This window comes from Lipotes vexillifer, unplaced genomic scaffold (genome assembly GCF_000442215.2).
Source record: "Lipotes vexillifer unplaced genomic scaffold, Lipotes_vexillifer_v1.1 scaffold1335, whole genome shotgun sequence".
NCBI lineage: Eukaryota > Metazoa > Chordata > Mammalia > Artiodactyla > Lipotidae > Lipotes > Lipotes vexillifer.
In genome coordinates, this window is record NW_006770293.1 from 625,532 (window position 1) to 639,810 (window position 14,279).

At 36.2% G+C, this 14,279-nt stretch overlaps 1 protein-coding gene across 1 annotated transcript in view; it reads left to right on the forward strand.

Annotated features, from left to right (window-relative positions):
- SMC5 (structural maintenance of chromosomes 5) overlaps positions 1–14,279 on the forward strand; it is a 103,092-nt gene that overhangs the window by 84,188 nt on the left and 4,625 nt on the right. The window contains exons 18-20 of the mRNA XM_007446055.1: positions 11,133–11,258; positions 13,680–13,724; positions 14,170–14,265. Of these exons, the coding sequence (XP_007446117.1) occupies positions 11,133–11,258; positions 13,680–13,724; positions 14,170–14,265 (267 nt within the window). The remainder of the gene's footprint in view (positions 1–11,132; positions 11,259–13,679; positions 13,725–14,169; positions 14,266–14,279) is intronic.

A 14,279-nucleotide genomic window follows, 5' to 3' on the forward strand; every position in this document is an offset into this window, starting at 1 on the left:
AGCCTCACCCAGAAACGAAGACCCCAACCAGAAAAAAAAAAAAAAATAAATAAATTAAAAACGAGAGGCCCCCACCACCAAAAAAAAAAAAAAAAAAAAAAAAAAAAAAAAGCTTTCCTAAATGCCAAAAATAGATGAAAAAGGGAGAAGGGGACAATATAAAACAGATTATATCACTGAAGATTAGATATTTAATTTATATACATATTAAGACAACAAAATGGCAGAACTTAGGCCAAACATCAATCATATCATTAAATATAAATGGAGACAATTTATCTTTTTAAAAAATTTTTTGAAGTAAATTCCAATACTGTGCATAATATGAGAGGCACATCTAAAAGAAAGAGATTCAAAAAGGTTTAAAATGAAAGGACAATGAGCACAAGGGATCTTTTGGGGTCAAAAAGACTCAAAATATTAATCAAAAATATATGATAAACCTATTAATTTCATAATTGACGCTTAAAATAATAATGGTCACCTTTGGAGGATATTAGAGAACAAGCTCATGATTTTCAAAAATGGCAAAGAAAGAATCTAGCATTTATGCTGTCTTTTTTATGTGAACTATTTAGGATAAACAAATGAGATGGGGAAGTTTTTCTTTACAGGAGTATTTCAGTTAATAAATGCAGAAGGAAAAAAAAGAAAGAAAAGAAAAGAAATGCAGATGGAATTATACTGTTAGAATATCACCACCTCGTAGCTGCTAATGAATCAGTGGATCACATTAGCTGCTAACATCACAAAAAGATAGCCAGATATTTATTTATGTGTATCCTGATGGAAGGACATAACACAACACCACCTATGAACTAATGTGAAAAAATCAAATTTCAATCCGATTAAGCCTCTAGAACAAGGTTTCTCAATCTCAGCACTATGAATATTTTGAACTGGATAATTCTTTTTGTGGGGGGCTGTCTTTACCAGCATCCCTGGCCTCTATTTGCTAGATGCCAGTAGTACACCATTCCCTCAGCTGTGACAACCAAAAATATTTCCAGACACTGCCGTGGGGAACAGAATTGCCCCCATTTCAGAACCATTGCTCTAAAACTACCAGTTTACAGGAAATACAGGAGAGCAAAAAATATGCTAAATGACTCCACAGGAATACAGTCTGCAAAATCTAGAACGTAAGGGACTATATAGGGACAAATCATTTACTTTAGCGCTGTCCAATAGGAATATAGTGCAAGCTGTATGTCATTATAAAGTCTCTAGTCACCAAATTTTAAGAAGTAAAAAGAAATAGGTAAAATTATCTGTCCATTTAATAGTATATTTAACTCAGTAAATTAAAATGTTATTTCAACATGTAATCAATATTGGAAAATTATTGAGATATTTTACAATTTTATAAGCCCTCTAAATACTGTAATAAATACTTACATCTGAATTTAGATGATAAGTTTTCATCAGAAATATTAGATTTTATAAAACTTAAGAGTTGCAAAAGTAAATTCATATACTCAGATTATTCTAAACATTTTCCGGTGGCTAAAGTGAGTATTGATTTTAAATTATTTTAAATTAAAAATTTAGTCTCTCAGAACTCTAGTCACATATGACTTGTGCCTTACTTTATTGGGTAGTGCAGGACTGTAACTAAGATAAAAAGGGGAGGGGAAATGTATAAGCTAAAAGGGACTTAAAAAACGTACTAACCAAATGCTATGTGTGGACATTATTTTGATCCTGATTTGAGCAAAGCAACTACTTTAAGAAATGGAATTTTGAATATTGACTCAATATCTGATAATAGAGTTTACTGACAGTATTTTTTAAGTTTGATAATGTGGTTATGGACTTTTTTATCTTTTAGAAATACATTGCCGTAATATTTACAAAGAAAATAATGTCTGGAATTGCTTCAAAATAATCCAGGGAGGGAGCCATGTAGGGAGGGAGTGTAGATGAAACTGTGATGGTCATGAGTTGAAAATGGTTGAAAAAGCTGGATAGTAGATACATAAAGGCTTATTATACTGTTCTCTCTCCTGTTTCATATATTTCTACCTTTCCCATAATAAAAAGTAAATGTTTCCATTCTTGGCCATGATGAAACAGGGGCTCAGTTTACCCTCTTATTTTAAACCACTAAAAGATGGGACAAAGTATATAAAACAAAGATTTTCAGACATTGAATAACAGGCAGCACGGGACAGTGATTCCCTAAGAGAAGGGAAAGCAGAACCAGGTGAACCAGCTCTAAAATTGCCTTAATTAGCTTATTGCCTGGAGAGTTTCTAGGCCACGATGTAGGGAAGAGGGATTTAATAGGAGAGAGCATAACAGTACAAATCCTACAGACATTAAAAGGATTTGTTCATTGAAATGAACAAATTTCTTAAAAGATACAGGCTATCAAAGATCACTGCAGAAGTAGTTAATTAGAATAGCCCTATGTTTACTAAAGAAGTCATATTTGTAGTTAAAAGCCTTACCATAAAGAAAACTACAGGCCCAGAGGCTTCACTGGTGAATTCTACCAAGCATTTAAAAGAACTAATATCAATTCTACCTAAAGTCTAGAAAAGGTGAAAAGGAAGGGAATACTTGACACATTATATGAGGCCAGCCTTAGATATCAAAACCAGACAAAAGAAAACTACAGACCAATATCTCTCATGAACATAGATGAAGAAATTCTTAATAAAATGTTAGCAAATCAAATTCAGCAGTATATAAGAGTAGTATATCCTAACCAAATGAGTTTATCCCAGAAATACAAGGTTGATTTAACATGTGGAAATTCCTAAGTGTAAGTAAATTCACCACATTAACTAGAGAAAAACCACATCATCTCATCTCAGTGTATGCAGAAAAAATATTTGACAAAATCCAGTATCCTCGTATGATAAAAACTTTCTGCATCTAGTAATAGAAGGAAACTTCATCCTCCTGATACTCAGTGGTGGAAACAAGGAAAATGCTCACTCTCGCCAATTTTATTTCACATTGTGCTGGAGGTTCTAGCCAGTGCAACAAGGCAAGAAAAAGAGAAGGCTTACATATTAAAAAGGGAGAAGAAACTTGCCCATTTCAGACAAATATGATCATTTCTGTGGAAAATATTAAGGAATGTACAGAAATGCTTCTAGTTGAATTTAGCAAGGTTGCAGGATACAAGTTTCAATATGTAGAAATCAGTTGTGGTTCCGTCTGTTAGCAGTGAACAATTTGAAACTGAAATTTAAAAATACTGTGTACAGTAGCATCAAAAATATTAAGTACGTAGGGATGTATATATTTTGGGTTGGCCTAAAAGTTCATTCAGGTTTATTTGTAAGATGCTACAAAAACCCAAACGAACTTTTTGGCCAGCCCAATATATATGACCTATACACTAAAAACTATAAAAGTAAATGGAATTGATTGTGTCCATGGATCAGTGATTCAAGATTTGTTAGAATGTCAGTGCTCCTCCAAATCTGTAGATTCGGTAAAATTCCTAGCAGGGTTTTTGGAAGGGTTTTAGTTTTTGGAAGGTGACAAGCTTATTCTAGAATGCATTGGGCTTAGAAGAACTTTGAGAAAGAACAAATTGTATGACAGAAACTACCTAATTTTAAGACTTATTACAAAGCTACAGTAATGAAGACACCATTGTATTGGTGTAAAAATAGACATATGGGTCAGTGGAACAGAGAATCCAGAAATAGATACACATATATACAGTCAGTTGTTTTTTGGCAAAGATGCTGGGCAATTTAATGTAGAAAGAATAGTTTAACAAATAGTGCTGGGACAATTGAATAGTCACATACAAAAAATGAACCACAACCCTTACCTCATACCATATACAAATGGATCATAGACTTAAATGTAAGAACTAAAGCTATAAAACTTCTTGAAGTAAACATAAGAGAAAATCTTAGTGACCTTAGTTTTGACAAAACAGAACACTAAAAGCATGAATTATAAAGGGAAAGAAATCAGAAGTTGTACTTCCTCAAAATTAAAAATTTTTCAGTAGACACTGTTAAGAAAAAGCAGGCTACACACTGGGGAAATGTATTTGCAAAACATACATCTGACAGAGGACTTGTATTTAGATGAAGGGCTCTTACTGTGGGCCAAATCTAGCCTAAGGTCTGTTTATGTAAAGTCCCTTCAAGCTAAGAACAGTTTTTGCATTTTTAAAAAAGCCTCCACCCAAAAAAAGAAGAATATGCAACAGACTGTATGTGGCCCTCAAAACCTAAAATATTTACTTAGTGGCTCTGTATAGAAAAAGTTTGCTGACCCCCGATAGATACTATAACAAGAACTCTTAACAATCATCAATATAAGGAAGACAATCCAGTCAAAAAAACAGGCCAAAGATTTAAACATAGTCTTCGCTAAAGTATACAGAGAGCAAATGATCACATGAAAAGGTGCCCAACCTTATTAGTCAGTAGGGAAATGTGAATTAAAGCCATAATGAGCTATCACCACAGACCTACTAGAATGATTTAAAATTTTAAGACTGACCAAACCAAAGTGCTGCTGAGGGTGTGGAGCACCTGGCACTTGCATACATTTCTAGTAGAGATTTAAAGTGAGTAACCACTTTGGAAGACCATTTGAGAGATTCTTAAATGCTAAACATACACCTGCCGTGTGATCCAGCCATTCCTCTCCCAGTATTTACCCGAGAGAAATAAAAGTATACATCCATGGAAGACTAGTACACAAATGTGTAGCAACTTTCTTTGTAACAGCTAAAAAATATGAAATTCTACAAAATGCAGAATGCTTAGTGACTGAAATAAATCAGTGGTTGCCTACGAAGGGTACAGTGGGATGGATTACAGAGGGATACACAGTTGTTGAAGGCAATAGATATGTTCTTTATTAGTGGTGATGGTTTCACTGATGTACGTATTTGTCAAAGTTCATCAAGTTGTACACTTTATATATGTGCAGGTTATTTATCCATTAGTTACACTTCAGAACTGAAAAATTTAAGGAAAAAACTTATGAAGTCTTTTTTCGAGTATGAAATTTTATATACAAGAGTAAAACGAGTAATATAACATCCATGTGTCCACTGTCCCTTCTAACAGATGTAACACTTTGCCATATTTGTTGCAGGGTTTTAAGACTATTCATGGATTCAGAGTCCCCTTGTACCCTTTCCTATCTGTTCTTCTACTTCGCTAGAATATACTCCTCTCTGGCAGTGGTCTGTACATGATTCACTTTACACTTACCAGAAACAAACGTGTTGTGTAAAAGTGAACTATAGTAGTATCTTTCAGTGGAGTCTTTAGAGGCTGGGTAGCCATAGGATTGCATAGATGAATGGAGAGATTAAATCAGAGTAGAACAGCTTCATTATCCTGAAGCCAGCTTCTTCAAACTCTCTGGCTTCTTGAAAAAGCTTATGGCTAGAAGAAGTGGGAAAAAACCAAGAATTTTGCTAGCAGGTAAGCATCTTAAAGTACGCAAGCACAAACACACCTAGCCAAAAGGAGCTGAAGGTCAGGTTCCATATCCTAGGGTTGTGGGAGGTTCAGTTTGAGCAAAAACCGGAGGGTTGGAAGAGGGGAAAGTTCCACCCCACCCAAAGAAAAGGGGTGGAGGAAGACAGGAAGGCAGCGGGTGTAGCAGTAGTCACTCTGAATATGTAGAAGAGATCCGGCAAAGAAACTTGGGTGGGGGGTGTGGGGGTGGGTGCTGGATGTGGAACAAGTTTCCAACGGAGAGCTCATCAGTGTTTACTTCGTGGGAGCATAAGGGAAGTCATCTGCAGACCGTGTGTTCTCTTGGTAAATAATGATAGAGCCCATGCCAAAGTTTCTTCATTGATTGAGCCTGTGAACCTGGTTGTTGAGTATGGTGTTATAGAAGAGATTTCATGAAGGAATTGACCCCTTATGCAGATATATGGAGCCTTCCGTCCGGTCACACGAGACAGTATTTGATCCTGCTGCCTGAAGTTTTGTTTTGGAATTAAGTGTCAATGAGAACTTAAGAAAATTATGGGTGTCATATTACATAAGTATCACAAAATCATGTTAACTTTGGAGTAAGCCCTCTCCCAGACTTCAGCCCCTGTTGACATGGTTAGAGATACTCTTCAGCAGCCTTAGTCCACATAGATGTACTAAGATTAGGTGCAAACTGTGACTCATCCATTTTGTTAGTAGTAGCAGAAATAGTAATATTTTGAGTTGAGCTGACTACTCTGGAGAGTAGGAAAGTACTTGTGAGGAGATTTTGTTTTCAATCTCTGAGTCACTAATTTTTTACAAAGATGGCCACATTATACTGTGTAGAGAAATAATCTGATTAGCTGCGTGTCACTCTAGATTTTGTTACCTGGAAGTAATACCCACTCAGTTCTCAGCCTCTTACCATACTCACACACACATCATGTCAGGTTTTTCCATACTAATCTTACTTGATACTACCCCTGGCTTTATTTTGTGTTTCCTCAACAATATTTTGCAGCATGGTTTCCCTTTTTTATATGTTGATCTGAAAGTTATTAAATGCTTTTTATTCATAATTGTCTTACCAACCCTTTTGTAAGGTTCTTTTATTTCTTACACTATGTTTTGCTAAGTTTTGTTACTGACTGATCATAGTCACCAATCACACATTTTAAACAGTCAAGAATGATGAGTAAAAGATACAGAGAATAAGTGTTTGGTAGTTCATTTTCTCTTTCATTTGCTCTTTTTCCTTCTCATGTTTGCTGTCACTTACCCATATTTGCTCTTACCTATTCTTCTGCTGTCCTACTGCATTTGAAACAAAAAGAAATCATTTCCTTCCTTCCTTTCCTCCCTCCCTCCCCTCCTCCTTTGGACACACTGCAGGTTGTACTAAGGAACCATTACTGCCACTTGAGGGTTTGTCTTTTACCCTGATCATGAAAACAAGTTCACAAAAGAAGACTGACACAAAAATTCAGTAGGGCTTGTATTCGTGAAGGAACTTAGGGATAACTAACCACCACTGAGTTTGAAACTTCCTCAAATTATTGGAAGGCAAATAGGGGAAAAAGGGTTCCAGACCCATGAAACATCTCCAGAGGTATGTCATTACCTTCTGGAATATTTTTATGACAAGTTAATAAGCTGACTGAATCCAGATATGGAGGGGACAGATGGATGTACATGTTACTTGGTTTTTTACTTTGGGCAGCGTTCCTAACCACTCCAAGCCTGTTGTCTTCAGCCATAGGTATTATGGTACCTAACTTGCAGGGATATTTGTGATAGTAAATTCAGTAATATACATCATGATGCTTAGTGTGTGCCTAGCATGAAGCCCATATTTCCTTAAGAAGTATAGATTTACATCTGGTTTAATATTACAAGAATTGGAAGTTGTTAAATTTATTTGTCCTAATGCTAAATTTAGAAATTCTGTGCTTTCATCTAATGTTCTTTCCTCTGCCTGCCTGCTTACTACTCTCCCACAAAAAACAACTTCAGAGGACTTTTTTTTTCCCCAATTTAAATGTGATATATGTATTTGGCAGGAAAAAATCCTTTCCCAAGTAAATAGTATTATTGTCACCGCTTCACTGTTTACTGTTAGATTGATTGAAATAGAATTTGTAAGCTTGTATATTAAAACGCCAGTGAAGACCACTGATTTCTAAACTTCAAACTTGACGTTAAAATTTTAAGCTGCTTAAAAAAAAGATTACTTTTCATATTTCTAAAATATATATGCAGTCCAATATGAACGAAAACTTATGGTTAACATTTGAATTTGAAATCAATTAAATTGGAATGAAGTTTGACTCTTTTCTTTATATGAAAGGAAAATTGAGGAAGAAATGTTTTGATCTACAACCAGTTTTTAAGTATAAGTTTATGCTACCTAGAACGTAGTTTAATTCCTTTCACACCAAAATGGGTTTCATTTTGTTTCACTCTTATTTTAATTAACTAGAATATTTACTGTGTTAAGTTGATGTGCAACATATATTCAGTAAGAAATTCTGTGAACAATCTGATTTTTTCCACTAGAGGGCCCTCTTAGAGAAGGTTTTTCTTGTGTAGTGTCAAGGTATTTCTGTACAGTTGAACTTTATCAAAAGACTTTCAGAGAAAAGATAATACTTATTCATCTCTTTCAGGGTATGTACCTACAGAGTAATCTTTTCTGAGATGTTGGTGGGGGATATTTTGTAAGTTTGCCATTTTCTCCCCTTATGTTTTACACAGATGAACTGTTTCTGTGGCCTTTTAACTGGTAAAGGCTAGATTCTATGAAGAAATGTAAATAAGCCCTTTTCACTAGCCTGAATTTACAGTGTTATCTTATATAATTGGACTCTTTCTGCACCCCACCCCCGCAGAAAAACTCAGTAAGAATTATGGGGTGGGGCAAGAACAGGTGCTATGTGAATAGTGTCACAAACATGTATGTATAGAAACAACATTGTCTTTTTTTTTTTTTTTTTTTTTTGGCTGCGTTGGGTCTTCATTGCTGCGCACAGGCTTCTCTCTCATTGCGGCGAGCAGGGGCTACTCTTCGTTGTGGTCCACAGGCTTCTCACTGCGGTGGCTTCTCTTGTTGCAAAGCACGGGCTCTAGGCACAAGGGCTTCAGTAGTTGTGGCTCGCAGGCTCAGCAGTTGTGGCTCGCAGGCTCTAGAGCGCAGGTTTAGTAGATGTGGCGCATGGGCTTAGTTGCTCTGCGGCATGTGGGATCTTCCCGGACCAGGGCTCAAACCCGCGTCCCCTGCATTTGCAGGCAGATTCTTAACCACTGCACTACCAGGGAAGCCCTCTGATAAAGATTTTATTAGACATATGCCACCAAACAGAAGGAAACTATTGAATGAGCTTTTGTCCTAAGCCCAGAGCCCCAGATATTCAGCTTGGGAATATTTCTTTCCCATAATGTTCTAATATTTCATTTTAGCAAGATCCAGAGGAATAGGAAGCAGGAAGAGAAGACTTTAGGAGTGTTTAGTTCTGTCTACCTGTCCCATGTTTTGCATTTGCCTGAGTATAATAGGCTCTAGAGAGCAGAGTAAGGGTGACTGGGAGTCTTTAATTTTCTTTGATTTCTCTTGCTGGGTAGGGGCCAAGGAATCCATTCAAGGAAACTTTATATTGATACTAACGGATCGGTATAAAGGCTTGCTTGCATTTTCAGATCAGTCCAGTATATATATATACTTTTACTAACTTTTGTCTTAGTTTACTTCCTTTGCTGTCAAACTTGTGTGCATAAAAATTACCTCAGGACATTATTAATAATACCAATGTCCAAGCCTTGGCCCCAAGAGGTCTTAATTGTTAGATCTGGCTTGTGGCTGGGATATCAATACTGTTTAACAAATCTTCCCTCTATCTCACCCCTGCTCTGGTACTTTTAGTGCAGACCAAAGTTTGATGGAAAGAGCAAGCTAAGACCTGTTTTCTTTTTCAGGAACCTAATCATTTGCTATTTCCAACTTAATATCTCTGAACCACATATAAAAAAGGAGATAATACATTTCTTTAAGATGGTAATGAGGATTATATTAATTACCATATAGGATGGGGGTGATAACCATGATTGGCACACAACACAAAAGGCATCCCATGATGCCCTTTGTTTTTATTTTTTTTTTAACATCTTTATTGGAGTATAATTGCTTTACATTGGTGTGTTAGTTTCTGCTTTATAACAAAGTGAATCAGCTATACATATACATACGTCCCCATATCTCCTCCCTCTTGCGTCTCCCTCCCTCCCACCCTCCCTATCCCACCCCTCTAGGTGGGCACAAAGCACTGAGCTGATCTCCCTGTGCTATGCGGCTGCTTCCCACTAGCTGTTTTACATTTGGTAGTGTATATATGTCCATGCCACTCTCTCACGTCGTCCCAGCTTACCCTTCCCCCTCCCTGTGTCCTCAAGTCCATTCTCTACATCTGTGTCTTTATTCCTGTCCTGCCCCTAGGTTCTTCATGACCATTTTTTTTTTTAGATTCTGTATATATGTGTTAGCATACGGTATTTGTTTTTCTCTTTCTGACTTATTACTTCACTCTGTATGACAGACTCTAGGTCCATCCAGCTCACTACAAATAACTCAATTTCGTTTCTTTTTATGGCTAATATTCCATTGTATATATGTGCCACATCTTCTTTATCCATTCATCCGATGAGGGACACTTAGGTTGCTTCCATGTCCTCCACGATGCCCTTCTTGTTACACATGGAACTTTTGCTACCTGGCTCTTGCCCACCTTGCCACTCTCGTCTTTTTTACATGCTTACCTCTTCTTCAGCCACGTTGAATTTCTTGTTCCCTAAATAAGCAGGCCCTGGAGGCTTCCATGGCCTGTACGTTTTAAATCACCTATCCTGGGAATGCCTTCTGCTGCTCCCTCTTAGTAATTTCTTATTTGTCCTTTAAGATCATTCACTTGTCATAGCTTCTGTGGCCGCTCTGACCTTCCTCCATCCCTTGCCCACACCACACACATAGTCTCTTTGTGTAATTCCTCTTTCTTTTTTAATGTGCAAAATGGGGATAATAATACTGTACAGTGCTGTGAGAAATAAGGGAATGTGTGTGTGAAGCACCTAGCACATAAGCTTTCAGTAAACAGTAGCTGTTTCTTGTATGGTAATTAATGACTTTGTGTATCTTCCTTCTTATTCACCTTTCTATGCTCAGTGCATAATAAAATACTGACATTTGATAGGTTGTCAGTAATTATTTGGTGAAGGAACGAATGGGTCCATGAATAAATGATAGCTACATGAAAGGTGCTTGGAAAACTATCAAACATTATTTAAAGGTTCTGCTTACATTTGAATGCTGAGTATTTGGATATGAAGCCTACATACTGTATATATCAAATTTTATTAGCGTATAATTATACATAGCTAAATTAAACTTTCAGAAAAAGGCAGTTAAATTTAAATTTCAGAGCTCTTACAGATTCAAGAAATGCCATATTATTAATGTCCCGATATATTTTGAAGTTTAAGTTCAAATTTAACCTTTACAATAAAATCAGTCATGGTTTGAGATATGTTTTCGGATGATTTGCTTATCACAATCAAAATTCAATAATATATTTGATATAATGTGGTGGTTTAATAAAATAGCCCTCTGATTTAACAGTAACATACAAATTTTCAAAATATTTCTTTTTCTTGTATTAGCAACATTTCATCGAGTTGGATGAAAGTAGACAGAGATTATTGCAGAAATGCAGGGAACTTATGAAGAGAGCCAGGCAAGTATGTAACCTGGGTGCAGAGCAGACCATTCCTCAAGAATATCAGACAGTAAGTATAAAAAGTATATAACGCTACAAGCTAACATATTTAAGACAGCTATTTTTAAGCTTAAAGTGTGTTAGGCATTGTACTGGGCCATGAAAAACACAATGTGCCATAAAATATGAGATCCCCCCACCCCCCTGCCACCATTTTTAAACTGAGTATGTATGTAAAGTAATTTTGCTCAACGAATTTTCTTCACTATACTCAGACTTGGACACTAGTCAGTCTTATTGCTTATACTAAAGTTGTTAAAACATGGGTATTATTTTGCAAAATTATTAATGCCATAACATTCATTCTTCCAGTAAAAAGCTTTTTTCCCCAAGCACCCTTTTAATAGGTAGGGTCAGGAGATGGGTTATAGCTTTTCATGGAAACATAGTACCAGTAATTGATATATAAGGAACAGTAAAGAGAGGTGATATTTAGACAAACGAAGGCAAAATGAAAATGTTTTCCTGGAAATTAGGGTGTTTATTTATGGTTGAGTGGGAGCTGAATCTTTATGGCTGACATCTGTTGCTAAGGAAAGGAAAAAAAGAGCCTTTCTTTCTTTACATTATGTGTATTTTATATTCTGACATATCATTCAGTTGGTAAAATGAGAAGATGCTGCCCTTTCTTCCAAGTTTCACCATTAATTAGGTAGCCCTGTGACCCAAAGCTTTATCTGACAGGTAGGAATAATACCTTGCCTACATACTTACTCTCTCAGAATAATGTCAAAGTAAAATTAGAAATAAAATTTTAAGTATCTGGTATTTGTGTGGCTTTTTAAATTTCAAATGTTTATTTCAGTAGATTATGAATGTCTGCTAAAGATATAAATAGAACTGGAAATAAAACTTATTTGGATTATAATTTTCATATCCTCAAAGATTGTGCTTTATGCTATCAGACCCAGAAACTAGGGAGAATCGATCTGTTTGGATACATAGTAGGAATTTAGTAGATATTTGTAAGACAATTGAGGGGCTGTTGTTTCTAAAAATAAAACCTCCAGAATACATTGTTTATAAAATAAGTAAATATTAGCACAATATCTGTACTAATTTTTTCTTTCAGAAAGTAACATGATTCTGTCCTTGATACATGGTACTGTTTTTGAAAGAAACAAGATTAGAACATAGTTCATGTGTTCATTAAAAATGTATTGATTACCTTCTATATATCACATGCACTGAACAAAACACACATACTTCCTTCTCTCTTGAAATTTATATTCTAGTCTGGAGGGTGGGGAAGACAAATCAAAAAGCAAACAGATTATGTCGGGGATAGCAAGAGGTACTAAGAAGAAGAATAAAACAAGGTAAGGGGCTAGAGTGTCAGGGTAGCCTCCTTTGAGAAGATACTGAGAAGAAATCAGTCAAGTGAAGGTTTGAGGGAAAAGCATTCCAGGCAGAGGAAACAGCTCATACAAAGCTCCTGAGGCAGAAGTATACTTGGCCTGTTTCAGAATAGAAAAAAATCTCAGTGGGGCTACAATTTATAATCCAAGCAGAAAGGAGGGCAGAAGCCAGATCCTGTAGGGCCTTATAGACCATAGAAGGAATTTGGGCTCTATTTTGAGATGGAACCCACTGGAGAATTTTAAACAGAAGAGTTATAGAGGCAGGACAACTTCAGTTTGTAAAAGAGCACCTCAACTGCTGTATGGAAAATAAAGGAAGCACAAAGACCATTTAGAAAATTATTGCTTTGGACCAGGTGAGAGATTTTCATGGCATGGATTAGGGTGGAAGCATTAGACACAGAGCAGTTTACAGACTTGAGGTATCTTTTAATGACATAACCAGCAGGGCTTGGTAATGGATTTGAGTTGAAGGGTGAGAGAGAGAACCCCTAAATTTGTTCATTTACTGAGATGGAAAAGATTGAAGGACAAATCAGTTTGCTCAAATTGGTGGGGAAGGTGAGGAAGTTGAAGATTTGTGTTTCACCATCTTAAATTTGTCTATTAAAGAGTCAGATGAAGATACCAAGTGTTTGGCACATGAGTTCAAATCTCAATGGACAGGTCAGATTCAGAAAAATATACTTAACAAATATCTGAAGGCCTTTGAAGTTGAACTGCTTTCCAAAAGGTTAGGGGAAAAAAGACAGGTTAAGATATTAGATTAATGCAGTGTGTTAGGATCTTTTTCAAGGTTTCAATATTCATTTTGTACGTTGTAGTACATAAACTTTTGCAGGTTGTGGTGAAAAAACAATGTACTGCTTTGCCTCGCCCCACAATAAAGTATCTCTTCTAATTTGTCTCTGTGGCATGGTCTCAGAAGATAGTACTGTGGTGAAATTCTACTGTCAAAGTAATTGGATTCTTAGGATGCTTTTGCAGTTCTTCACAAGTACAGTATAAAGTTCTAACTTCTTGCTCTCTTTCAATGCCCCACATATTCTGGACCCATTCTACCAATTCAGCAAGTACCCACCATTCCAAATGGACACAACTCCTCACCCCCCATGGTATGCAGTGCTCATTCTTTTTTCCAAGCTCCTGTCTCCCCTCTGCCTTACTTTTCCCTAGCCATTTGCTTTAAGGCCCAGAGATGGAATCTGGGCCTGATTTCTCTTACTCTCTTGTAGCTCCTGTAGCATGAACTGATACTTCCTTTCTCTGAATTCCATAACCTGTATGATACGTACCGCTTGTTTTAATACTCAGCATCAATACATTGCCTTAAGGTGTTAGCCCGTGTTATTAAGTATATACATTTTGTTTTCTTTTAAAGTATAAGCTTTTTGAAAGCAAAAAGCCATGTTTATAATTCCTTTGATTCCTTATTGTGTGCTAGCATGCTGTTCAACACATAGTAGATACTTACTAACTCAGCAGAATATTTTTATTTAAACTATTTGAACTATTTTCACTGTACTGTCTATAATAATGGACAATTTTTTTCTTCTTTAGGCTTTCCAAGATCTTCCAAACACCTTGGATGAAATTGATGCTTTATTAACTGAAGAAAGATCAAGAGCTTCTTGCTTCACAGGACTGAATCCTACAGTATGCCTCTTTCC